The sequence below is a fragment of the Rattus norvegicus genome, chromosome 1, assembly GCF_036323735.1.
Source record: "Rattus norvegicus strain BN/NHsdMcwi chromosome 1, GRCr8, whole genome shotgun sequence".
NCBI lineage: Eukaryota > Metazoa > Chordata > Mammalia > Rodentia > Muridae > Rattus > Rattus norvegicus.
The window spans coordinates 96,046,998-96,073,907 of record NC_086019.1 but is presented as its reverse complement, the minus strand read 5'-3'; the positions used below and the strand labels follow the sequence as shown (position 1 = coordinate 96,073,907).

At 42.8% G+C, this 26,910-nt stretch overlaps 1 protein-coding gene across 12 annotated transcripts in view; it reads left to right on the top strand.

The window, feature by feature from the left end:
• Positions 1-26,910, top strand: part of Garre1 (granule associated Rac and RHOG effector 1) — a 78,337-nt gene that overhangs the window by 3,734 nt on the left and 47,693 nt on the right. For 3 of the 12 annotated variants that reach the window (XM_008759157.4, XM_039111613.2, XM_063261657.1), the window contains exons 2-3: positions 21,197-21,269; positions 22,271-23,515. The exons of 1 other annotated variant lie outside the window; for it this stretch is intronic. In XM_008759157.4, the coding sequence (XP_008757379.1) occupies positions 23,021-23,515 (495 nt within the window). In that variant the 5' untranslated portion in view covers positions 21,197-21,269; positions 22,271-23,020. Of the gene's footprint in view, positions 1-2,767; positions 5,455-21,196; positions 21,270-22,270; positions 23,516-26,910 lie in introns of those variants that run through there. 8 more of the 12 variants (XM_008759155.4, XM_006228850.5, XM_006228851.5 and 5 more) reach the window with 6 other exon arrangements.

The window sequence follows — 26,910 nt, the reverse complement described above, 5'->3', positions numbered from 1 at the left end:
TCAGACACACCAGAAGAGGGCATCCGATCCCATTACAGATGGTTGTGAGCCACCATGTGGTTGCTGAGAATTGAACTCAGGACCTCTGGAAGAGCTGTCAGTGCTCTTAACCATTAAACCATTAAGCCATCTCTCCAGCCCAAAAATGTGTAGCCCAGGCTGGCCTCGAACTTGTGATCCTCCTGCCTCTGCCTCCTTCAGCAAATCCTACCGGCGTGCGCCACCACAACCTGCCTAGTGCTATTTTCTAAGGCCTAGACTCTTGCTTCCTCCCCAACCCTTGATCCATGTTTTTCCCTTCACATCCAGAGTAGATTTGGAGGCAACGACCACTTTACTTCCTTGTCCTTGGGTCCTTGGAGTGACAGTTTCTTCCTAACTTCAGCTTTGCTTTTTTTATTGTTTGCTTGTGTGTTTTTGAGAGTCTTTTATATACCTAAGCTGGCCTCCAACTTGAGATCCTCCTGCATCAACTTACCAAGTTGGGACTATAAGCATATGACATCATATCTGGTTTCTCTATGTCAATTCTTTATTTCCTTCTAAATGACCCCTAGTTATAGAATCCTTCATTACTTCCTAGGGTGGCCTGTCTGATGAATCTAAAGGTTTGCTAGCTGACGTCCCACAATCTTATTTTCCTTCTTGATTTAGATTACTCTTGTCATTTGTATTCTTCCCTACATCTTTGTTGTTTTACTTTATTTTGAGACAGGTTTTTCTATGTAGCCCTGGCTGTCCTGGAGCTCACTTTGTAGACCAAGCTGGCCTGAAACTTACAGAGATCCACCTGTCTCTGCCTCCTGAGTGCTGGGATTAAAGGCATGGTCCACTGCATCTGGTCTCCCCTAAACCTTGATTTAGATTTTGTATCTTTTTTCTTAGGGACTGCTCTAGTCCTACTCTGGTTAGGAAGAAAGTAACCCAGTGAATTTAGCTAGCTCATAGACACCTATGGTACAGGCCATTATTAGCTAAGAGACACAGCCTGGAGAAGACTGTCTCTGAAGTGTCTCAAGTACCTAGAGAGAGACATCAATAAAGTTGTGCAAGGTTTCAGGAATTTTTTTTTTTTTTTTTTTTTTGTCCGGAGCTGAGGACCGAACCCAGGGCCTTGTGTTTGCTAGTAAGCGCTCTACCACTGAGCTAAATCCCCAACCCCAGGTTTCAGGAATCTTGTCTGTTTCATTCACTGTGTTTTTCTTTTCTTTTCTTTTTTTTTTTTGTCCGGAGCTGGAGACCAACCCAGAGCTTTGTGCTTGCTAGGCAAATGCTCTATCACTGAGCCAAATCCCCATCCCGTTCACTGTGTTTTTCATCGGGGTCTAGAACATACTGTTCTGGAAACAATTGAGAATTTGTTGAATCAATGACCATCAGAGAATAAAATAAAAAATAATACAAATTTGCTATCTATAGAGGAGATGCAAACATTGGCCAAGAGACATTTTGTAAATAGAGTTTGACAAATTTCAGAGAAAACTTTAAATTCAAGCCAAACTGACCCAGCTATAACCCCAAGGAAGGCATGTTTGGAATGTGTTTGTGGCCAGAAAGCTTAAACCTAATTTTGTATACCCCAAGAAAGACTTGTGTTTCCAGGAGAGGTTTGGGATGATATCTGTAGACGTTGGGGTGGTGGGTGCAAGAGAGCTAGCTTAGGTGGAGTGAGGGTTTCTCTGTGTGGAGTCCTCACCAGGAGTGGTGGTGCATAGTCCTTGCAGTATCAAAGGAGCAGTGTACTTATGTCCTTCCTTATACTGTTCATAATTTCATCTGGAAGTTTCTGCCACAGAGGTCCAAGCTGTATCCAAAGTGCTGTAGTAGCTTCTGGTCTACTAGCTGTAGACGGGGCCAGCATTGCACCTTTCTTTTAGTGTTGCCATGAGATCTTCGAGCTTGGTAAACTTCCAGCTAGGGCTAGCTATTTTGGTACAGATGTGGTTATTGGCCTTCTGGTTAATGCATCAGTCATCTTTGAGCCTAATTTCGTCCCCCTGAAACTGTTCCTGGGCTTAGTGACAAAGGTGTTAACCAGAGAGTGGGAAGTGATGACAGACAGGCTCTTCCCAAACTGCTCGGGCAGGAAAGCCAACCTGAATGTGTCAAGGGAAACTTTCTGAAGAAGGCTGAGCTTAGCTGATAGGGTGGGGAGAGTTAGTGACTCCAGCTCCATTGTAAGAGCACAGGCTGCTTAGACAGGATGGGGACATGAATGAAGCTGCAAGGTGAGCAAGCCTGGGGTGTATAATTAGTGTTGATATCTGCGTTACTGCCGTATCACTTTGCCAGCCAGGGTTACTGCAGTGTTGTGTGTGTGTCCCTTTGAGTAGTCCTCCCAGCCTTGCGATCCATTCAGAACTGACATGCTGTTATTGTTGCCTCCAGTTAACCTCCATACTGCTTCACATTCTAAATGTATTGTGTACATGTAAGAGCTTTTCGCGGATGGTGTTCCCATTGGAGTCTACACCCTTTCCACATCATCTATCTCACGAGACCCCACGTTAAGATGGAAATAGAATGGGGGTCAGCTCAGTGCTTCCACAGCATCTTGAGGACCCTGGTTGTGATTCTCAGTATCCTCAAATTAAGAATTAAATCAGTAAGATCAAGTTTCAGAACAGTGTACTTATGTGCCCGTTTGAATTAGAGAAAGAAATAAATTTCTGAGTGTAGAAAGAAAAGCTGGGGGCAGGTGATAGAAAGAGAACAGGTTGTGTTTGGGATGGGGTGACAGGGAGGGGGTTTGAGGGGGGGAAACAAAGCCAAAATACAAAAACAACAAACAACTCAGGTTGTTAAGTAGTCCAGTCTTCTGTCTCAGCGCCCTGAGTGCTTTTATTACAAGTGTATGTCACCAGACATATCCTCATCTCTTTTTCAAGAAGAACGACATTTGGCTTATCCACTTAGAGGTTCTGTAGTACAAACTTAAGAATAAGTATAGCAGCGTAGAACTTTTAATTTTCTTAGAGCATTTTTTAGTGCAAACAGTAAATTTTTAACAGTCTAACTTTTTTTTAACGCTTTTTTTTAAAGATTTATTTATCTTATTAATAGATGGCTGTGAGCCACCATGTGGTTGCTAGGATTTGAACTCAGGACCTCTGGAAGAGCAGTCAGTGCTCTTAACCACTGAGCCATCTCTCCAGCCCCAGTCTAACATTTTTTAATATTAATTTTGAGACTAGATCTTGCTGAGTAGCCCATGCTAGCCTCAAATTCAAGATCCTCTTGTCTTAGCCTCTCATACTGGTATATGCCAGCATGCTCATTTTTTTTATTATTTTCATTTTAAAAATTAATACATTTTAACAGAAATGTTTGTGGTATCCAGTTATATATATAGGGAGCAGAGAGCAAGGACCAGTCAAACTAAAGTCCTGCTTACTAGTCACTAGCCTCTAAATCACTAAACTTGCTTTACCCAGTATGAAAATAGGAGAGGAAATAATGTGAGTTAGTGTGATTTTTTTTTTTTTTTTTGAATTTGAGATGCCATCTCTTTAGCCCAAACTGGCTGGCATGGAACTTTACTGTGTAGCCTAGGCTGATCTCATCTCTCAACAGTTCTCCTGCCTCAGTTTCTGGATTGGTGTAGTGTAAGCACGAGCCACCACAGTAAGCTTACAATTCAGTTTTACTGTGTTAATATAAAGCCCTTAGAACAGGTCCCGGTGGGAATGTGTTTTTGTTACACTGGGCAGTACAGTAAAGTGAGCCTGTAGCTTACATCCGTCACAGCATTTGCAGTTCATTCGGTGAGACAAGCACAAGCAGCAGCTACAGCAAAGGCAGCCAGAGCTCAGGAAAAGCTCCATGGGAGTTAAGGTGGTCCAATCAACATGGCTTTAATGAGATAATGAAAGTTTAATTCCAGGCAAGGTTTTACTATGTAGCCCAAGCTGACCAGGTACTCACTGTGTAGACTAGGATGGCCTTGAACTCAGTGATCCTGTGTCTTAGCATTCCAGATGATGGGATGACAACATATACCAGCATTACCATTCACAGCTGAGCTAATGGATCTTGAATATAGCTAACTTTGTAGAAAAAATAAAATGAGGGTAAGGGTCTTTTTTTGGGGACAAGATCTGGCTAAGTAGTGTATCTTGGCTAGCTGGAAACTATTTTCCCTGTCTGCCTCCTTAGTGCTGGGGTTAAGAGCTTATGTGCCCCGAGCTCACCACAGGCCTTGTTTCAAGGTTGATGTGATGTGTCTCCTAGATAACCAGACACAAAGAATTGAAAACAGGAAAGTTCTCAGAGGGGTCAAAAGTGGGTTATTTTAGTGATGGCATGTCATTGGTGTGTGGCAGCTTTCCTTGCTGTCTGTGTGCTGATGGTAGTACCATTTATAAAATTATACATGTTACTCTTTTTTTGTCTTTGAACTCATGTCTAGTTTAGGTAATGAGCTTCTTAATGCAATATATGTGGGTCTCTTCTAAGATGATTCTTGTAGTTCATGGTGCCATTGGTTTTCTTTTCTTCTCTTGTCTTTTCTTTTTGGGACAGGGTTTCACTATGTAGCCCCCGACTGGTGTCATTTGTTTTCTTAACAAAAACCTGTGTATTTAGTGTATGTTTTAAGACTCATCCCTTGATATGGCATTCCTTTAAAAATTCTTTAATTGCATTTGAAAATTTATTTATGTGTATGTGTGGGCATGAGTACCATGACATACATGTGGATGTCAGAGGACAATTTGCAGGAATTGGATTTTGGCTTCTACATTTGTGTGTCTTGGGAATCGGATCATCAGGCTTGGAAGCAAGAAACTTAACCCACTGACCCATTGAGCCATCTTACTGGTCCTACTTTTCTTTTAACTGCCCCCCCACCAACCCTCTCTTGTGGGGCAGGGGCTCACTATGGAGCTCTGGCAGGCCTGGAACTTGCTGTTTAGACCAGGCTGACCTGGAACTCACAGAGTTCTGTCAGCAATGGGAAGGTTTTAATGTAGAATTAGCGTTAGATACCACTAGAAAAACAATCACATTTTCTTACTAAAAATGACTTGGGAGTTAGATACTAATGAGATTCAGTTATGGTTAAGGAACCTGGGAGAGCTCAATCTTCCCTACCCCATCACCCTGGTTCCAGAGGCAGAGGAAACTTGCCTCCTGGTTCCCAGACTTGGGTGTTCTAGGCAAGGAGAGGTGAAATTGGGCCCTCTGAGCAGCTCCCAAGGACTTGTGCTGCCCCTGAGTCTCCAGGGAGAGGGAGATGCTGTGCTTAAGTAACTTTGTCCTGTGCTTTGTGAAAGGTCATAGTGCCCTGTCCTCAGCTGTGCCCACCACTTCCTTCTAGCTTGGAGCTGAAGGAGGAGTCAGTGATGGGCTGAGAAGAGGGAAAGAGCTATGACCTCCTTTTCTGCTGGAGCACACCAGGTGGCACGTTTAGTTTGTTGCCTGGATTTTGGGAATTGGGGCCACAACTGCAGGAAGGTAGGTTCTATTTCTGTGAGTTGTTAACTGTAATGTGGGATTGGGGTGGATTTGTCTAGTGGACCAGAGTGAGGAGTTGCCAAAGATACCCTAAGCTAGCCCAAGGCTCTTGAGAAGTGGCTGTTTCCATTTCCTGGGTCTGGAGATGTGCCAAGTCCTATGCTCTACAGTTTAGCCACTCTGTTCTACTAAGGAAACTGACACACAAGATTTCAGCTGACTTGTTTAAGGTCATAGAGTTACTACTAATCGCCTTTCACTCTGCTGATGTTTACTGAGAGCAGAAATTCACATCCAGATGAATAGGACTGCCCAGGCCATAGCAACAGCCATGGCATTTTGGCAGGACCTGCCTTCCATGTTTTTTTGTATTGGAGCATCTTTCACGTAGCAGCAGGTAAGGGCCTTTCTAGCCCATTGAACTAGGTAGTACTTCTGTATCCCTGATGTCTAGAGAAGGGCTGTGCATACATTTGGGCCTCAGTAATTGAAGGTCTGGGAAAGTGGCAGAGTAGGAAGCCAGCATAAGCCTTTCCTGCCTAGGGAGCCCATGTGAGGTCATTTCTGGTCTTGGGGCAGAGCTCAGTGCAAGAATGTTTGCTTAGGGTTGGGGATTTAGCTCAGTGGTAGAGCGCTTGCCTAGGAAGCGCAAGGTCCTGGGTTCGGTCCCCAGCTCTGGGGTGGGGGGGTGGGGGGAGATTGTTTGCTTAGCATGGGCAGAGCCCTGGGTTCGATACCCATCATAGACAGATAGACAAGCAGGCGTACATGCACACGCACTCACTCGTACACACACTCTCCCCCTCCCCTCCCCCTCCCCTCCCCCTCCTCCTCCCCCTCCCCCTCCCTCTCCCTCTCCCTCTCCCTCTCTCCTGAATTTCTGACTGTGTGACCTGCTGAAATGTTATGGGAAAAACAGGTTCCTAATTTTGTTTCTAACTTGCTGGTCTTCTTGACAGATGACAGGGCTTGTAGGGTATATAACTTAGTAGAGTCAGCGTGCCCAGCTTGGAGGAAAGAGAAACCATAATTATCCATTAGTGAAATCATCTGTGGGTGTTTTACATGTTCTTTTGTTTTTGCAACTAGAGCCTTACTGTGTAGCCCAGGTTGCTCTTAAATTTTCTCTGTCTCTGTGTCTCTGTGTCTCTGTCTCTATCTCTCTCTGTCTCTCTCTCTCCCCCTCTCCCTCCCTCCCTCTCTCCCGCTCCCTCCCTCTCCCTCTTTCTCCCTCTCCCTCTCTCTCCCTCCCTCTCTCTCCCTTCCCCCTTCTCTCTCTCTCTCTCTCTCTGACAGGGTCTCTACCCTGTCTGTCCTGGTACTCAATATGTAGACCAAGCTGGCCTCAAACTCACAGAGAGTGCTTAGATTAAATTGTGTGCTACTTTGCCCAGCCTAAACTTGATCTTTCCCTGCAAGTGCTGTGTTAGAGATATGATATTAGGTCTGGCCATAAATTATATTAACTTTTTGAAAGTGTCTAAATTTATATAATACTCCTTAATAGTAAGACAAGTAATTTTAAAGTTATTTTTTGACATATACCACTAAGTAGCAGTGTGGAATTTTAAGTTATCTTGAATAATTTTCTTTTTAAGAGATTTTTATTTTAGGTATATTAGTGTTTTGCCTCTATGTATATATGTACACCATGTGGATGCCTGGTACCTGTGGAGGTCAGAAGAAGGTGTTGGGAGCTGAGTGGTGGCACACATCTTTAATCCCAGTACTCAGGAGGCAGAGGCAGGTGGATCTCTGAGTCCAGGGTCTACAGAGTTGAGTTCTAGGACAGCCAAGACTACACAGAGAAACCATGTTTGAAAAACCAAGTCAAACCAAACAAAACAAAAAAAGAGAAGGTGTTGGCTTTCCTGGAATAGAGTTATAGATGGTTGTGAGCTGTCTTGTGGGTGCTGGGATGGAACCCAAACCCTTTGGAAGAGCAGCCAGTGCTTAGTCATGGAGCCATTTCTCTAGCCTCTTAAATAGTTCTCTAAAGGATACAATAATAAGTTTATACCAATTCAACTTGTTTTGCAAATTTTCAAACTATTTTTTTCTTTTTCAGACAGTGTCTTCCTGTGCTCAGGTTGGCCTAGAACTCTCTGTGCTCTAGCCTAAGGTTTCTAAGTGCTGGGTTACGTGCATATACCCCCATGCCTGACTTGAAGAATGTTTTGATGTGATAGTTGTGAAATACCTATTTGATTTTCTTCCATCTTGGCATACAGCCTCTGAAGTTTGTGGAACCTTTGAACTAATGTTTTTGTATACTAATTAGATCACTGGGCTGGCAGGACCTGGAGAGCTTCAGGCTGGGTACTGTTCACCTGAAAAAACCTAGGTGATTTTTGAGGATTAGGACTTAGAGTTTCACCCAGGCCTGTAGGATAGAGAGTGACTGAGTGAACTGGTCATTAGTGGCTGAGGTTTCATGTCCTGCCTGAGTAATGAGGCCTCCATATATGCCAAGGGCTGGGGCTCAAGAGCTTCAAGAGGTTTCTAGAGGATGGCACACCTGGAAAGGGCTTGGATGCTTTATGCTCCTTCCTAAGTGCTCTGCTCTGTGCATCTCCGCGTCTGTGTAGTTGGTGATACCCTTTACAACAAACTAGTAAATGTGAGTAAGTCAGTTCTGTAAGTTCTATGTGGTATGATAGCAAATTTACTGAATCCCTAGCGTGACAGCATAAGCCTGGATCTCAGCATTTGGGGGATAGGTTGAAGAAGAGGATCATGAGTTCAAGACCAGTTATATAAAGGAACCTGGTATTTTGGTAGAAGATGACAGTCTTTTGGGACAGAATCCTCCTATGGGATCCATTCCCACCTCCAGATAATTAAAGCCATCTCTTTAGCCCTTGTCAAGACCGTCTTAGTTTATAAATGAAAACTTTATCCAAGCAAATGTTTCAGAAGTGTGAAGTGTAAGAGACAATTTTGCCAGGTGTAGTATTGCATACCTTTGCTCCTATACTCTGGATTCTAAGGCAGAAGGATCATGAGCTTAAGTTCTGCCTGGGCTACATAGTAAGATTGTTCCTACCCCCAAAACTCAGCATTGTCAGTCTTTGTTGATGTCGTAGGGGGATGTTTGTGGACAAAACTCTCCTCAAGATTCTGAGACAGAGTCTTTGTATGCCCCAGGCTGGCCTTGAACTCCTGATCCTAGTGCCTACTTCCCAAGTGATGTGATGTCAGGCAGGCTTTGCCCTCATGCCCAGTTCTCCTTTTGAAGATCTCTGTTTGGCAGATTTGTGTTCTGATGTTTGGTTTGTTCTTGTTTCTGTGGTAAAGTTACTTTATAAGTTCCAGTACTTTGCCCAATAGCAGCAAGTTTTAAGAGTTTATAACTCTGAAAAGAGTAAATGCTCATTTTAAATGCAGAGAAATATGAGTCCTTCTGTCATTAGAAAATCAGAGTGATGACTAGATCTGTCTGCACAAGACCAAGTAAAACTTTTTTTTGTAACTGTTATTAAATAGGCATTCTTTGTGTGGAATTCCATGCTGATTATCCTATATCTCGTTTACTTTTCTTTTTGAATTATTTATTTTACATATGTGAGTACATTGTAGCTGTCTTCAGACACACCAGAAGAAGGCATCAGATCCCATTACAGATGGTTGTGACCTACCATGCGGGAGCTGGGAATTGAACTCAGGACCTCTGGAAGAGCAGTCAGTGCTCTTAACCACTGAGCCATCTCTTCACCCCCAACCCCCACCCCCCCTGTTTACTTTTCTACTACTGATGTAGCAACTGTAGCAACTGTTTAAAAAACAAGTCAGGCTTTGATTTTCCTCTCACCAAAAAAAAAAAGCACAAACAAAACTAAAATACAATAAACCCTCAATGTATTTACTTATTAAAGATTGTGTGTGTTTGTGTGTGTGTGTGTGTGTGTGTGTGTGTGTGTGTGTGTATGTATGTATGTATGTATGTATGTATACGCACGTTTGCGTGCCTATGTTTGTTAATGTACACTATGTGCATGCAGGTGCCCCTAGAGGCCAGAGGCCTCCCCTCAAACTAGAGCTACAGGCAGGCAGTTGTAAGCTGCCTGATTTGGGTGCTGGGGACCAGGCACTCTTAACCACTCATCCGTTTCTTCAGCTCCCCAACCTTCAATTTAAACAGAATTAAGCCTGTCCCTAAAAAGGACCATTTAACACATTTTGGCATATTTTTTTCCTAAAGCCCTCTTATTTTAGAGTAAATCTCAACTGTGTTGACTTTGTGGTTAGAACAGTTTTTCTTCTTCTTAAATGAAATGATAAGTTGTTTGTAGATCACTAGATATAAAATGCCTCAGAGCCACTAATGATAACCTACTTTGGTTTTGTGGAGAAATGCCATATTTTGTGGTAAAGCCTGATAGAGCAAGTGTTAGCTCAGAGGCAGTCAGTCCCCACCGCCTGTCCCCTTCTACTGTAGGCTGATAGCTGCTTGAAAGCAGGAGCTGTGTCTCTTTTGTTCATGTCTGGGTGACTGGGCTGATTTGTGTGAAGCTTGATCATCTACCTACTTGATGGTGGTGGGGATGGAACCTGAGAGCTCACGTGTGCTGGTCAAGTGCTCTGCCACCAAGTATGGCCCCAGCTTCTGCCACTCTTGCTATTGCTGCTGCTGCTACTACCACTACTACTTTTTAAATATTTTTTTAATTTTACTTATGAGTGCATGTGTGCCACCTGTGTGTGTGCTCTGAGGTATGGAATCCCCTGGAATTGGAGGTTGTGAAGCTGCCTCACAGGAACAGGACTCTGGTCCTCTAGAAGAACATCAAGTGCTTTTAATTCCTCAATCATTTCTCTAGCCCTTCTGCCATGTCTTGACTAGAAAAAAAGTAACTGAGTCTTGACTTCCCTCACTTTTCATGGACTATGTGCGTTCTAATACAATTTCCATTTCAGCAGTCTATGCATTAGTCTTTGAATTAAAATACTTTAGCATTCATTTCTGTGTAATAGCTGGCATCTGACTTTGTTCAGTTTTTCTGTTAAGACAGCCACTTGTGCACAGTAAATGCTATGGGCTTGGTGGACTGGAAGAGTCATTTCCTCTCCTCTGGCCTTGGCTCTCCTGCCTGCCTTTCCATTTAATGATACCCCTCCTTGCTGAGTGATTTGTGTTCAGGAAGCTGGGCCGTGATTACTTTTGTTTCTGCTTTGTGAACTTCCTCCCCCACTTCCTATTTTTACTGGCCTTGAGCAGGAAATGAGGTGGCTCCTGACTGGCTGCTGTTGAGCACTGATTTGAGGTGGCAGATGATGAGGCCTTAAGGTCTAAGACGTGCCACACTTTCCACCTTTGTGCCTTCTTCCTCTGGGAGACACGGGAACATTTTGTGATAGGGTTGAGATGATGTCATGTCCTCTTCAGGCCTTGGGGTTGGGGGAGATTGCTACTCAAAACTCTGTGAGGTGAGGCTATATTCAGCATGATCAGCATGGCTGGGTGTCCTGGCATGGCCACAAGGGTCAGTTGGAGGGATGGGTTTGCTGCAAGAAAGGATGGGAATGGGGTAGGAAAGGTGGCTGGGTGAGTAAAGCACACACAGCACAAGCATGAAGTCCTGAGTTAGGATGCCTGGCACCTGTGTAAAAAAGCGTCTGTGGGCAGGGAGCATATAGACCCCGTGCTCACAGCTTGCCAGTCTAGCTGGGTTAGGTCTCTAGGGCTCCCCTTCTTGAATTGTTTTCTAAACTACTAAGTTAGCATTTACCCGTCATCTCTTTAATAATGATATCTCTTGATGTCTTGGGAACTTGTTCCTTAATAGAAGAAGGTTGTAACATGTCTCCAGAAAAAGTAAGGTTTTTTTGTTTGTTTGTTTGTTTGTTTATTTATTTTTTTGAAACAGGGTTTCTCTGTGTAGCCTTCCTGGAACTCCATTGGCCTGGATGGTCTTAAATTGAGCTCAGATTCACCTGCCTCTGCCTTATGAATGCTGAGATGAAAGACATTTGTCATCACTGCTTGGCCAGAAAAAGTAACTTAATTGGGCTTATTTTGAGACAAGACTGCTTTGTAGCTCAGACTACCCTCGAATTCTCATAGTCCATTTGCTTTAGCTTTCTAAGTATTGAGAAAACAGATATTATGTACTACCACATGCAGCCAAGAGATAGTTTCATAATGTATTACCTAATGCATTAGGTAACTTGGAAGTGCTCAAAGCATTTGTGATCAGGGTTTCTCAGTGCTACACTGTTGGCATGTTGGGGTGGAAGATCCTTGCTGTGAAGGCAGCTGTGTATTTTAGAAGATGTTTCTCTGAGTCTCTGGCTTCTATCAGCTAGATGCTACTGGCATTTCCTCAGTTGTGATAACCCAAATGAGTGTGAGAGGCCAGGAAAGAACCCCTTTCCCTAATGCCTCATAGGTAGGTCAGCTGTGGTAAGAACCACTGTGTTAAAGGACTGAGTACTGAGTGTCCAATCTTGTAAGATGGAGTAAAGTCCAATGCTTAGTTCTGTGGCCTTACACTCTCTTGTTTATTTTTTTGAGACTGAACCTCATACTGTAGCTTTGGGTGACTTTAAACTCTATATGTAGACCAAACTGGCATCAAATTCAAAGAGATCATCCTGCCTCTGCCTCTGTCTCTGGACTGGTGATGGTGAAGACTTGCCATCATGCTTGGCTTCCTTATTTATTAAGTTGCTGCTTGAGGTTTGCATTTCTCCATGAGCCGGTGTGCGGTGGAAGCGCAGTCTTTCCTGAGGGCTTTCATGGCTGCAGTGGAGCCCGAGCACTAACATACTCTGTTTCCGATGTTCACAGAAGGCTTTCTCGTGGTGGATGTGCCTTGGTTGGGACCAGTTCAGAGATAGCCTGTATGCTGTCTAAAGGAGGTCCTCCTTCCTTTTCTCTGACCTTCCCTCCTCTTTTTCTCTCTCCCAGTTTCTTCTTTGATCTTGCTGTACAGCCCAGGTTGCTCTCAGATTCACCATTCTTCTATTATCTCCCAAGTGATTCTTGCATATCTTCTATTTATATGTGTACATGAATGGGTGGGTTATGTGTTGTACAGATGCTCATGTGCGTTGTGTATATGTGTGTGGGGATCAGAGGTCAACCTTGGGTATTACTCTTCAAGAGTCATTTACCCTGGGTCTGTTTTGGTTTTTGAGCCAGAGTCTTTCTCTGGGACTTGGTACTCAGTGATTGGCCAGTGAGCCCCAGGATCTAGGTTGTCTCTCCTTCCGCAGCACTGGGATTGCAAGCATGTATTTACTCTATACCCAGCCTTTTCACCTGGGTATTGGGAAATCAAACTGTGGTCTTTGCTTTCATGGCAAGCACTTTACCTACTATGGCCTCAGCCCTTGATTCTTTTTTTCTTTTCTGGAGCTGAGGACCGAACCCAGGGCCTTGTGCTTGCTAGGCAAGTGCTCTACCACTGAGCTAAATCCCCAACCCCTCAGCCCTTGATTCTTAACTATCGTGAATGAAGTCAGTGATCTTGTGCCTTGGAGATAGCAGGGATGTACAGGGAGATGGTAAACTGTGTGTTAGGACAGTAATGCTAATGTAGAAACAATCTGACAGAACACAGTGTGGCCCTTAACTCAATCTTGGTCAAAACTACTTCTGAGATATCCCAAGAAGCCCAAAGAGCCTTCCACATGCTAGGAGGGAGCATGTAGACGGTTGTGACAAGGGAAATAGGTCATGAGAAAACTAGGTATTAGGATGCGGAATGAGGCATGGATGCCTGGGAAGGGCAGTGTTGCACAATCTTCCGTGGGAGGATATGGTTGGTGGTGTCAGAAATAACAAGGGTGCCCCACAGGCTCTGAGGAGCCATAGCACTTGAAGACGGCTGGGAGTAGGAGGAGAGCTAGGAGGACATGCCCACCAGGGAGCTTCACTTTTAAAGATTTTATTTATTTATTATATATGAGTACATTGTCGCTGTCTCAGACACACCAGAAGAAGGCATCGGATCCCATTACAGATGGTTCTGAGCCACCATGTGGTTGCTGGGATTTGAACTCAGGACCTCTGGAAGAGCAGTCAGTGCTCTTAACCGCTGAGCCATCTCTCCAGCCTGGAGCTTCACTTTTAGATGTGGTCACAGATAAGAGGAACCAAAAGAGAACTGGGATTAAGGAGGGACAGACTATGGACTGGATCTTCTAAGGTGTCTTCTCTTGCCTGGATAGATATTTTAAATTTATGATTGTTGAGAGTAAAATTTTTCAAAGCATTTTTGTGGAGCTCATTTCTAAATATGGTTTGTGTCAGTCTGAACTGAAAACATGGGAGTGGTTGGGCTTTGAACTTCATAGACAATGACTTAACTAATCTGCCTAAGGAATTTCCTGCAGTGTCTCTCTTTCAGCCCCGGGGAAATGTTTGGGTTTTGCTCCTGGTTGGTGGGTTGGAGGGGGTGGGGGGACAGTAGAGAACATTGTGGTGTGCTTCCAAGTTATTTTTCCCTCTTTTAGGAGAAGGAATTGTCTGTGACAGCAGTTCTCAACCTGTGGGTGGTGACCCATTTGGGGGGTTGCATATAAGATATTCTGCATATCAGATATTTACATAGCAACAAAATAGTTTTATTGTTGGGGTCACCACACATGAGACACTGTGTTAAAGGTGAGAACCACTGCTCTATGGCCTCATTATCTTAGTATTTATAACTGTATTGAAATACAACTCACATGCTATATAGTTCACACACCATTTACAATTTAGTGGTTTCAAGGCTATTAACAGGTCATGCAGCCATTAACTCTACGAATTTTAGAGTATTTGTGAACCCAGGCAGAACATACCTGTATTCCCAGTATGTGGGAGGCTGAGAGAGGAAGATCATGAATTCACAGCCAGTCTGGACTACATAAAACACTGGATTACACAAGTCTCTGAAAAGATTTTATCCTTTTATCTTTCCCTTGAGCATTACACACTTATCAACCTATCGTTTCAGTGAGCAGTTTGTGATCACAAACTTTGTGCATGTGCGTGTGCAGGTAATGTTGGGTATCTTTGTCAACTACTTATCCATAATGCCTAGCTTAAGACTGATATTTTCAATTTAAGTGGATGAAAGGATTTTTATTTAATTTTATATTGTCAACCTATAACACTAGAAAGGTCAAACATGAGGTAACTAAAGTTGGCTATGGTAGCATATGGTATGCTGGCTATGCATCACAATCCTAGCACTTGGAAGGATGAGGACCATGAGTTTGAGACTAGCCTGGGCTACATAGTGAGTGCTAGTCTATATAGTGAGAACCTGTCTCAAAAACAAACAAGCAAACAAACAAGCAAACAACACACAGCTGGGTATGGTGACTCACTCTTCTAATCCTGACATTTGGGAGGCCAAGGCAGGAGGGTCACTCACTATAAATTTGAAGTCAGCCTGGACTATATAGCAAGACCCTGTCTTAGGGGGAAAAAAGGAAACACAACAAAGACAACATGGTATAATTAATTGAGTCATTTGTCTGCTTATATTTTAGGGATTAAAAACATTGAGTATTTTTAAATTACAGAGCTGGGGAGATAGCTTAGTGGATAAAGTACTTGCTGTGTAAATGTGAGGACTTGAACTTGGATCTCTAGCACCCACATAAGCCAGGCAAGGCACTGTGCATCTGGAATCTGATTGCTGTGGGCAGAGACAGGAGTCCTCAAGGGCTTGCTAGCTTGTCTGGCTGAGTCAGTGAGCTCCAGGTTGAGTGAAGAGTTACATCTTTCTATACAGGTAAGAATAAAACATACTACAGGTTGAAAGAAATGTGGCTTGTATTCTTGCCTTTGCTTTTCTGTGTACTTTATACGAAGCATTTTCGTTGATTTTAGATTTGTCTTTTTTCTTTTTTTTTTTTCCCTACATGCCTGTCCTCAACACTTTTTAAAAAATGTGTGTATATTCCATGTAGAGGGATGGCTCAGTGGGCAGAATCACTTCCTGTGCAAGCATAGGAACCTGAGTTCAGATCACAGAATATATGTAAAAAGTTGAGTGTGAATGCATGTGTGCTCATAACCCCAGCACTTTGAGGGCAGAGACAGGAAGATTTGAGGCTGGTTGACTGCAAGCCTAGCTCCAGGTTCAGCGAGACCTTGTGCCAGAGGAAAAAGGCAGAGAGTGATGGAGCAGGACATACGGCACTGACACCACACTCAACACACATGTGTATGTGTTTGTACCTTATTCCTTCTGTTTAGTTCTTCCTTTGTCTTTCACCATGTAATCATAGTTTCCTGGGATCAAGTTTCACATGGGGTACCATTCAGAAAATTTTCAGGTGTTTTTCTTCTCTTGCTTTTTTCATTTATGCATTTATGTATTTATTTCCATATTATTTGAGTCAGTGTCTTTCTGTGTAGCTCACACTAGCCTCAAACTCACTGTGTAACTGAGGCCTTGCTTGTACTCAGGATCCTTCTGCCTCAGCCACCTAAGCTCTAGACTTTACGAGTGCATAAGCCTGGTTTTTACAGGTCTTTTTGTAGGGTCTAAAATGCCTACTTCTTGGCTAGGGAGGAGTGTCTGCCTCTCATGTTTGAAGCTCTGGGTTCACGCCTCAAGACCACATAAAGCCAGGCCTAGTGTCACAGCATTATTAATGCAGCCTCTGGTTTCAGCACTTGAGAGGTGGACGAAGGAGGATCAGAAGTTTAAGATAATTCTCAGCTATTTGAGTTTAAAGTCAGCTCGGGGTATATAATAAGACCTTGTCTGTAAAATAAAGTTTATTTTGAGAGAACTGATCTTTTCATCTTAGTCTTTTTTATTGTTTTTTTTTTTTTTTTTATTTTCTTTTTTTCGGAGCTGGGGACCGAACCCAGGGCCTTGCGCTTGCTAGGCAAGCGCTCTGGCCTCGAATTCACAGAGACCCTCTGGTCTCTGCCCTCCTTAGTGCATGTGCCACAACTAGTTTAGTCCTTTGAAGACATTTCAGTTTGTCTTCATTAGCGGATGATTACTAATGGGGCTGATGATTAAGAACTCAGGGCTGGCAAGATGACTTAGCAGGCAAAAGTGTCTTCCACCACATGGTGGAAGAAGAGAAACAACTCCAACTCAGCTGACCTCCACACATGCACACACATACACAAAAGAAATATAATAAATGTAGTTTTTAAAAAATGAACTTGTTCGTTAGACTGAAGAGTAGTTCAGTGGTAGAGCTTTGCTTAATTCTATTATAAGCTTAGCCCTTGGTGCCATCCCCTAAAACAACCAACCAGACCTGGGTATATCTAGGTAATTGGCAGTAGGTTCCTCTTTCTGGCAATCCGGTCACCTTTTGAGAGCTGGCTAACTTGGTAATCAGATGGGAAGTATGGAAGAGACAAGGCTGATAAGATCGTTTCCCACTCCTGACCTCTGTAGCTGCCCGTTTAGATCTGGGCACTTACCCAGCTCCTCTAAGCAGTGTTGCTTACCTCATTGTGCCCCTTTGCCGCTGTGGGATCTAGGAAATGGTCAGCTTTGCTGTGCATATCTCAGAATACAACACATTTCCTGAGTTCTCCGTCTTCTTAGTAGTGGCTCCCATTTAAATAGACCATGGCTCAAACCTTCCTGTTAGGCTGTGATTCTCTCATGAAGAGCTTTACCATTAGGCTATCTGGATGGGGGAGAATGCCAAGGTAAGGTCATGTGTCCTACAACAAATCTTCTGCCCTTTCATTGCTGACAGCAGAGCTGCTTGCTGCTCTGTGTTCTCGGTTGCCTTGGCCGAGGCTAAGGATATAATGTATAGATCAGGGAGAACACTTCCCTACCATGATGAGGTCCTAGATTAATCCCTAACAACTCACACACTCCCCCCCCTCTCTCGTACATACATACATACATATATATATATGTGTGTGTGTGTGTGTGTGTGTATGTGAGTGTGAGTGTATATATATCAAATTTTAGTCAAACAGGAATTCATTTCTCTTTGCTTAGTGTATTGAAGTAGACATAGGGTTCATAAAGCATGTGCTACCTCCCATCCTAGGGTAGGTTTCTGTTTGGTTTAGGCGTTAGGTAACTCAACAAAACCTTTGTTGTTTATCAGTAGTGTTTTTCCAGACAAGCAAAGATAATACAGTCTGTTTACCTTCTCTTGTCTTTTTTTTAAAGATCTATTTATTATATACACAGTGTTCTGCATATATACAGAAGAGGACATCAGATCCCATTACAGATGGATGTGAGCCACCATGTGGTTGCTGGGAATTGAACTCAGGACCTCTGGAAGAGCAATCACTGCTCTCAACCTCTGAGCCATCTCTCCAGCCCCCTTCTCCTGTCTTAGGTGACACCATCAAACATTGCTTAGTATGTTCTAAACATTCTGTTTTTGATATGTATGGGCTCGTTTAATTCAGTAACAGTAGTTACTCTTATTGTCTCTGCCTATAGATGATGACACCGAGACAAAGAAACTAAAGAACTTACTCCAGGTCATAGCACTGTTCAGTGCAGAATCAGGACACCACCTAGCCAGTCAGACCTGCAAGGCCCCTCTCTTAGTGACCTCTTACTTCCTGAATGAATATAATTTTGCATTTTCTTGCTGGGGGCCCAAGATTGCTCTTGCACTGGTTCTCCATCTAGTTTCAAGAATGTTTTCTGTTGTTTGAAATAGAACTCGTTGGATAGTTTGAAGGAATGAATGTAATTGGGTCTGTATTTAAATCTATTGAGAACCTTTGCAAGTTATGTGTTGTTGAAAAGGTGCCATTTAACCTACTGAAGTGTCATTTTCTGATGTGCTTGAGAATTGTAGAATTAGAATTTATGAAGACATTACTGGACAGCTGCACTAACTTGTACAGACTTTCATAGTATTAATGTCCATACTGTGCAGCTTCTTATATTTTTGAATGTTTTCTTGGTGACAATTTTATTAAGAAGGTATAGAAGAGAAATATTTTTTAATAGTTTAGTCCTTAGGAAGATAAATGTGGATCAATTGCATTTGAAAGACAGACAGCATCAGGGAGAATTTTCTTAAAGGAAAAGAAAGGAGCCGGGCTGTGGTGTTGCACACCTTTAATTCCAACACTTGGGAGGCAGAGGCAGGTGCATCTCCTGGTTTGAGGTTAACCTGGTCTACATAGTGAGTTCCAGGGCAGCCAGGGCTACACAAAGAAATGCTGTCTTGAAAACCAGTAAAAGAAAAAAGAAAAGAAAGTATAGGGGCTGGAGAGGTGGCTCAGTAGTTAAGAGCACTGGCTGCTCTTGCAGGAAACGTGGGTTCAATTCCCAGAACCTACTTAGTGGCTTAAAACCACCTGCAACTCCAGTTCCAGGGGATCTGGGCCCTCCTGTGGCATCAGGCACACGGTACACACCCATACATGAGGCAAAATACCAATGCACACAAACATAAACAAATCTTTAAAACATTTAAAATTATTCAAGTAATATACCTACAGCTGGTGCTCATGTTGTATATGCATACATTTACTCTATGTACCACTGTGTTAGTAATGAAACCTGACTACATTTAGCATAGTATTCACACATTTTATCATCCACAGACTTAGAATTTTATTGTCTTTTAATTCTGTCTGCTAATTTAGAAGCCTAGTATTTATAAAATGAAGTTAATGATTTTCAGTTCTGGGGAATAAACAAAAGACCTTGGGCCTGTTAGGCGAGAGTTGAGGGAGGGGCTCTTGCTCAGTAGTCCAGGTTGGCATTGTTTTCAGGCTATAAGCACAAGACTGGAGCTGTCCAAAAGTAAGAGTACAGAAGTCATGAACTGAACATTGTTTTTAACACAAAATTTACATGCTGAAACTAATTTCCAATATCATGCCATTTAGAGGCAAACACTGGCAGGTAACTAGTTAGTCATGATGGCGAAGTCCTCTTGCGTAGGATTACTGCATTTCACATAAATCAGCTGTATCTTAGCATGAGTTTGAGGGGTTGTTTTTAGTACTATTGGTTGACCCCAAGGCCATGTATGGGATACATACATAGTCTACCACTGAATTACACCCCAGCCCAAGTGAGCTGTCTTTAAACTGAAATATGAAACAAGATTATATATTGATTTTTTTTTTTCCCTGAAAGTGTTTTGACTGCATGTTCTAAGAAGCCCTACTTCTTAGTTATTGGAACAGAGCTCAGGATTCAGTGACTGGTGACATTATCTAATGACCATGAGGAGTGAAAGCCGCCTCTGCTTCTTCACAGCTTTACCTTTAGATGCTTTGATCCTAATGTGGCTCTCCTGGTCCATCTCACTAGAATGTGTTTATCAGATTTGTATCCAATTTGTATCAGATTTTGTATTCTTAGTCTTTCAACTACTCCTTGTTAAAGTCACTCTTGTATGCTTGATGGTGTCCCATAGATCTCTCTGAGAACCATATAATAGCTTTCTTGTCTTAGTGTTCCTGTCCTTCACCTTCAGAGTCCTGCCCTATCCCCTTCGACTGTCTTACTCTATGGTTCAAGCTGCACTGACACTCACCAAGTACCCGTATACAGGCTAACCTCAAACCTCTGCGTTCCTTCCGCTCCAGCTTCCCAGGTGCTGGAGTTACAGGCAGAAACCACTTCATGGGTCTCAGGTCCAGAATTTTTATCTGTTTAGTTTTGTTTGTTTGATTGTTGAGATTGAGCTAAATCCCCAACTAAATCCCCAGGACTTTTTTTTTTTATCCCAGGCTGCCCTGAAACTTAGCTTGGGCTGGTCTCAGACTCACGGAATTCCTCCTGTCTTTGCCTCCAGAGTGCTATATTTGGTTTTCTTTTTCTTTTTCTTCTCTTACTTTTGTTGTTGTTGCTTTAACAATAAATTAAAAATTTTCCATTTTTTTCCCATCATATCCTTTGCTCTTCCCCTGTATTTGGCTTTTTTAAAAGTAGTTTCTGAGGCAGGAGAGATGGCTCAGCAGTTATGAGCACTGGCTGCTCCTCCAGAGGACCTAAGTTTGATTCTTAGCACTTCTCTGGCAGCTCACAACCATTTGTAACTCCAGTTCCAGGGGATCCGATGTCCTCTTCTGGCCTCTGCAGACACCAGACACATTCATAATTCCCAGGCATATGTGCAAACAAAACACTCATATGCATAAAGTAAATACATAAATCATCTTTTTAGAGGATTACTTCTGCCTGGTATGGTGTCCATGTACAGTGGGAAAGTGCTTATTGCCAAGCCTGATTAGGAGTCACATGATAGAAGGAGACAACAGACTCCCATAGGTTGTCTTTAGAATTCCACATAAATAGGCAAATGTGGAATTTTAGAATTGTATTTGTACAAGACACAATTTTTTCTTCTTATTACCATTAAACAGATTAACAACTGTTCATATAGTGCTTACATATTGCCCTAGATACTCCAAGTCAAATATAAGTGATTTTCCCCTTTGATCGTATAGCCCTGATCTGATTTGATACTTGGCTCTATAATCTATACCGGCCTCAAAACTCAAGGCAATCCTCTGCAACAACCTCTGAGGACCTGGGATTTTGGGTGTACAGCACTCTGCTTGTGTGTGTGTGTGTGTGTGTGTGTGTGTGTGTGTGTGTGTGTGTGTGTGTGTTTTCTTTTTCTTTTCTTTTTTTCGGAGCTGGAGACCGAACCCAGGGCCTTGCGCTTGTTAGGCAAGCGTTCTACCACTGAGCTAAATCCCTAACCCCCTGCTTGTGTTTTATAGAGCTCATTTAAGTTGTATAGGGGGCTGTACACAGGTGGCATGCAAAAATACTATCCCATCTTATATATGTGTCTTCAATACCCTCAGATTTGGGGACCTCCAGGCCCTGAACCCTGTCTCCTATAGATGCCAGGGATCACTCAACTCACCTAATCCTCTGGTAGGTGTTTGTGAGCCCTTTGAAGAGGAAACAAAGGAATGCTAAATGTTGAGTAGGCCCTGTTCAAACACTTAACTAGTTTTAGGTTCATTAGTTGGTCTGAAGTCAGTTAATTTGTTGCATTATCTTTGTTAGAATTTGAAGAATTTTTCTTCTTTTTATTTTTTTCTTTTGAGAAGGATTTCCTGTAATTCAGGTTGGCCTGAAATACACTAAGTTAACAATATAACCTTAGGGTTGGGGATTTGGCTCAGTGGTAGAGCGCTTGCTTAGCAACCGCAAGGCCCTGGGTTCGGTCCCCAGCTCCGGAAAAAAAAAAAAAAAAGAAAAGAAAAACCAATATAATCTTAAACTTCTTATTTTCCTGCCTCCATCTCCTGGATGTTGAGATTAGAGGTGTGAGTCATCACAGCTAGTTTATGCAGTGCTCGGGGTTGAACCTAGGACTTCATGCATGTTGAATCACATCTTTAGCCTCCAGCCTAAGAAATGAGCAAGTTAGCTTGCCTGCTCGCCTGCCTTCCTTCCTTCCTTTCTTCCTTTCTCTCTCTTTCTTTCTTTCTTTCTTTCTTTCTTTCTTTCTTTCTTTCTTTCTTTCTTTCTCCTTCCCCTTCCTTCTTCTCCCCTTCCCTCCCTTTCCTTCCCTGCTCTTCCTTCTTCTTCTCCTTCTTTTCCTGCAAGATACAGTTTCTCTGTATAGCCCTGGGTGTCCTGGAACTCACTCTGTAGCTCAGGTTGGCCTTGAACTCAGAGATCCCACTGCCTCTGTCTCCCAAGTGTGGGAATTAAAGGTATGTGCTGCCACTTCTGGCCCCCAAGGAGCTTTCTAACATTCCTCTTCTCATAGCTGGGTTTCACCCTGTCTTGCTTTCATGATGCTAATTACGGTGTCTTGATGTGAAGCTTACCAAAGTGGAGGATGAAGCATTGTAGAAGTGTTCAGAATTGTTCTTTGTCCTACAGCCTCCCTGACTTCGTCTTCCTTCTTTTTCCTCTTACAGGAAATGACTTAGAGGCCTTATGAATACATCTGTGCTTTCTTGCTTCAGACTTTACAACTGCAGGCCAACCCAGTCTGGAAGCACTTTTTATTAATGTTACAAGGAAACCGCTACCTCAGCAAACAAAAGAAAAGAGAAGACACACAGTAACAAATGCCATGTTTAAAGAACACTTGTTCCCAGAAACCTTGCAGGAGATTTGGAAGTTTTTAGCACTGAGAAGAAGCTTTCCAGGTAAATGGATTTGACAGGCAGGCTCTGTCAGAATTCTGCAGAGGTGTGTTCTTCCTTAAGGACTTCCCGTGAAGTAACCCCTTCCGCCTAAATGCTGTTGACCAGCTGGGGTCCTTTTTGGTATATAAAAGATACATTATATTACATTTTAAAAGTTAAGTTATTTTTCTGCCATTGTAAATGTAAGTATCAAAATATTCTTGCAAAGCAATTATAAATAAACATTTTCCTCAGCAAGCATATCTTCATCGAGGGTAGGATGCTGAACAGTTACAGAGCATTTTGGACACTGTTATTTTTTGTTAGAGTTCCTACCCACACTGAAAATATTAATTATATAAATCTGTTATTTTTCTCACCTTTATGTTGGATCACATGGTCACCTGCCTCATGGAAATAACTTTTTTAAAACTTAGATTTGCAGAACTCCACTATTTTTATACCTAGCCACAGTTTTGGAAAAAAGGACTCAGAGCGCTGACCTGCCAGTGGTCCCTGGGACAGTTTCCCACCCGCATGTATTGCTGCAGTGCCCAGGACAGTAAGATGGACTACAAGCGGCGCTTCCTGCTTGGCGGGTCCAAGCAGAAGGTGCAGCAGCACCAGCAGTACCCGATGCCTGAGCTAGGCCGAGCACTGAGTGCGCCTTTGGCGTCCACGGCCCCCTCTGCTCCGCTGGGCAGTCTGACCACTGCAGGCAGCTGCCACCATGCCATGCCCCACTCTACTCCCATTGCTGACATCCAGCAGGGCATCTCTAAGTACCTGGATGCCCTCAATGTCTTTTGCCGTGCTAGTACGTTCCTCACAGATCTCTTCAGCACCGTGTTCAGGAACTCACACTACTCAAAGGCTGCTATGCAGCTCAAAGACGTGCAGGAGCATGTAATGGAAGCAGCCAGCAGGTTGACCTCAGCCATAAAGCCCGAGATTGCCAAGATGCTCATGGAACTCAGTGCTGGGGCTGCAAACTTCACAGATCAGAAGGAATTCAGTCTCCAGGACATTGAGGTAAAGTACTGTCCCCATAGGATGTACTGCAGATGTCAGTGAGGACCCTCAGTTTCTCCAGACCACAGCAATAGTAGCCTTCGTCCTCTTCTGTTGATAGAGTCTTCTCGTTAAAAGTTTCGTGCCTGCCAAGGTCTGGTGCTTTCATTTTAAGTAAGTTAAATGAATACTGAGAAGGATTAGAAAGCAGGGGCTCAGTGTTAGAGTCAGTGTTCAGGGTGTGAGGTCTCAGGTCTAATCCCAGCACACACCAAAGAAAAAGTTAAACCAATTGTCTGTATTTGATGTTTGCCCTTAATTTTCTCAAATTGGAAACTAATATCCAAATAATATACTATGCAAAGTATGTAGTGAAGGACTGGAGACACGTTACACTGCACTTGCCTAACGTGTACAGCCTAGGCTCAGTCCCTGATACGGCACAAACACACGTGCTTAGGGTTCTAACTGTCATCATGAGTCATGTTTTTCAATTTTCAATCCATAGAATTACTAGTTTATGAGAAAGTCCCATGTGTTTATAGAATAAGTTATTTTTCCACTTCTAAACCCAAAACTTTTTTTCATTCAGATGCATTTGAATCTTAGTGTATTTCTTGGGGGATTTGTAGTAAAAATGAAACACTCTAATTTCGGATTCTAGATTAGAATCAAGTTTTATTCAGAATAAAGATGGCTTTTCCCCTTGACCTCAGTGAGGAAATAGCTTTTTACTGTTCTTTTTTATTCAGTGGTAGGGATGGAACCCAGAACTTTATGTTTTTACCACAAATGCTGTGCCATTGAGCTACGATGAGTTTTGTTTTTTTTTTTTGTTTTAACTTTGATTCTGTTGCATTAGTATTTTTTGTACATGTGTGCGTGAGTATACGCGTGCGTGTGTGTTTTTTTTTTTTTTTCTTTTCTTTTTATCGGAGCTGGGGGCCAAGAACCCAGGGCCTTGCGCTTGATAGGCAAGCGCTCTACCACTGAGCTAAATCCCCAACCCTGCAAGTGTGTATTTTGCCTGCATGTATGTCTGGTGCTTACAGAGTCTAGAAGAGGGCATCAGATGCCCTAGGGACTAGAGTTATAGATGGTTATCACTGCTGTGTGGGTGCTGGGATCAAACCTGGGTACTCTGGAAGGGTTCTTGTTTGTAATCATGACTGACCTAAACTCCATCTGAAAACCAGGCTTGTCTTTAACTCACAGGGTGCCTCTGCCTCCTGAGTCTTGGGATTAAGTGCTTGTACCATCACATCCTGCTCCAATTACTGAAAAATATGAAACCATGGAATCTGGAGAGGTGGCTCAGAGGTTCAAAGTGTATACTGCTCTTCCTGAGGACCTGAGTCCAAGTTTGGTTCTCAGCGTTCATATAAGGCAGCTCATAACCACCTGTAATGCTAGAATCTGAGGTCTTGATCTGTCCTCTGGACACCTACACACATGCACATATCACATATGTGCACACGCACACATGTGTACACACCCACATACATGATTTAAAATAAATCTTTAAAAACCAGACTCTTTTTTTTTTTTTTTACTTTATTAAATTTATTTATATGAGTACACTGTAGCTGTCAGACACACTAGAAGAGGTCATCGGATCTCAGATGGTTGTGAGCCACCATGTGGTTGCTGGGATTTGAACTCAGGACCTCTGGAAGAGCAGTCAGTGCTCTTAACCACTGAGCCATCTCTCCAGCCCAAAAACCAGACTCTTTTCATCCAAGGGATTGTGTTTTCAAGTCACTGGATTTGGTCCAGGAGCCATAGTTTGCTCCCTTTGCTGTTACAAATATATAATATTGGGGCTTTTTTTATTTATTTAAATATGAGACAATTTAGGAGTTTGTGTATCATGCTTGTGGAGCCATTACAATCCATTCGGTATCATCCAAGTGTGTGTGTGTGTGTGTGTGTGTGTGTGTGTGTGTGTGTGTGTGTGTGTTTTGGTGTTAGGTCTTAAACCCAAGTCCTTGCACAGGTCAGGCCTATACTTTACCACTGAGTTACATACACCATATGCTTTTTCTGTCTTGAATCTCTCTATTAAGGTATATTTGTAATTTCTGACTATTTTCATGATTTTATAAAATGGTTCATCATAATAAAAGTATTTTTTAAATTATACTTACAGGCTGGGAATGTAGCTCAGGGTAGAGTGCTTGTCTTGCATGTATGTGCATTGGACCTGGGTAAATAAATAAAATACTCATTAAAAATGCGTAAATTTCCGGGGTTGGGGATTTAGCTCAGTGGTAGAGCGCTTGCCTAGGAAGCACAAGGCCCTGGGTTCGGTCCCCAGCTCCGAAAAAAAAGAACCAAAAAAAAAAAAATGCGTAAATTTCCAAAGATATTGAACAGTGAAATGTAAAACTTAGCTAGGTGTAGGTAGCACAGGCCTACAATCTTAAATGCTAAAGAGGCAGAGGAGAGGAATTGTGGGTTCAAAATTGTAATCTGGACTGTTGGAAAAAAAATAACAAAGGCTGGACATGCAGCTGGATAGAACACTTGGCCAGTGTCCATGAGACCTCATCCATATCCCCACAACAAATAGACATATTGGGCTTTGTGCTTTTATTTCCATCCTGTTTGTCTCCACCCCAGGATACCTGTGTGCCTGATACATGCCTTTCCTGACTGTCCATGCGTGGATATCTGGTGGAGCACACACGAACAAACTGTTTTGTTCTTTATTGTTTTTGTTTGTTTGCTTGCTTGAGACAGGTTCTCACTATGGCTGACCTGAACTTACTGTGTAGTTGAGGCTGGTCTGGAGCTCAAAGCAATCTATGAACCCTTACACCCACCCTTGTTTTTTATACGAACCATGTTTTTAGCTACAGTTATACTTGGTCATTTCTTGACAAAGATGTGACATTTTGCAAGCACATTGTTACATCTCCCATCTCCCCAGAGGACGTGCAGAACAGTATTAAGCACACACTGTTCGGACTGCCACTGTAAGATGATGGGGCACTTTTAGGTTTATGTAGGGGCCCATGCGAGAGCAGTTTGTGTGAGCCTTACATCTTATGTTACCCGTATTACTGTTCTCTTCAAATCATACCCTGGAGTTTGAGAAGATAGCTAGACCCATATGGCTTTGTCGCTAATGATGGAGGACAACAAGTGCCTTTGCTTCCTCGTTGGAACAGTTAGAGAACTATGATACACAGGAGCTTAGGGAATCACTGGGGCATGTGTTAATACCTACATTGGGAGTTACTTGATTTTTGGTTTTGTTTTGAAACACTCTACCTCCTGAGTGCTGGGATTTTAGGCATGTTTTACCATGTGTTCTATTTTTTATTTGGTTGGCAATATAGCAAGGTATATCACAACACAGGCTTGAACTCAGTCTTCTTGCCTCATCCTCCCAAGTGTTGAGATTGCTGTCA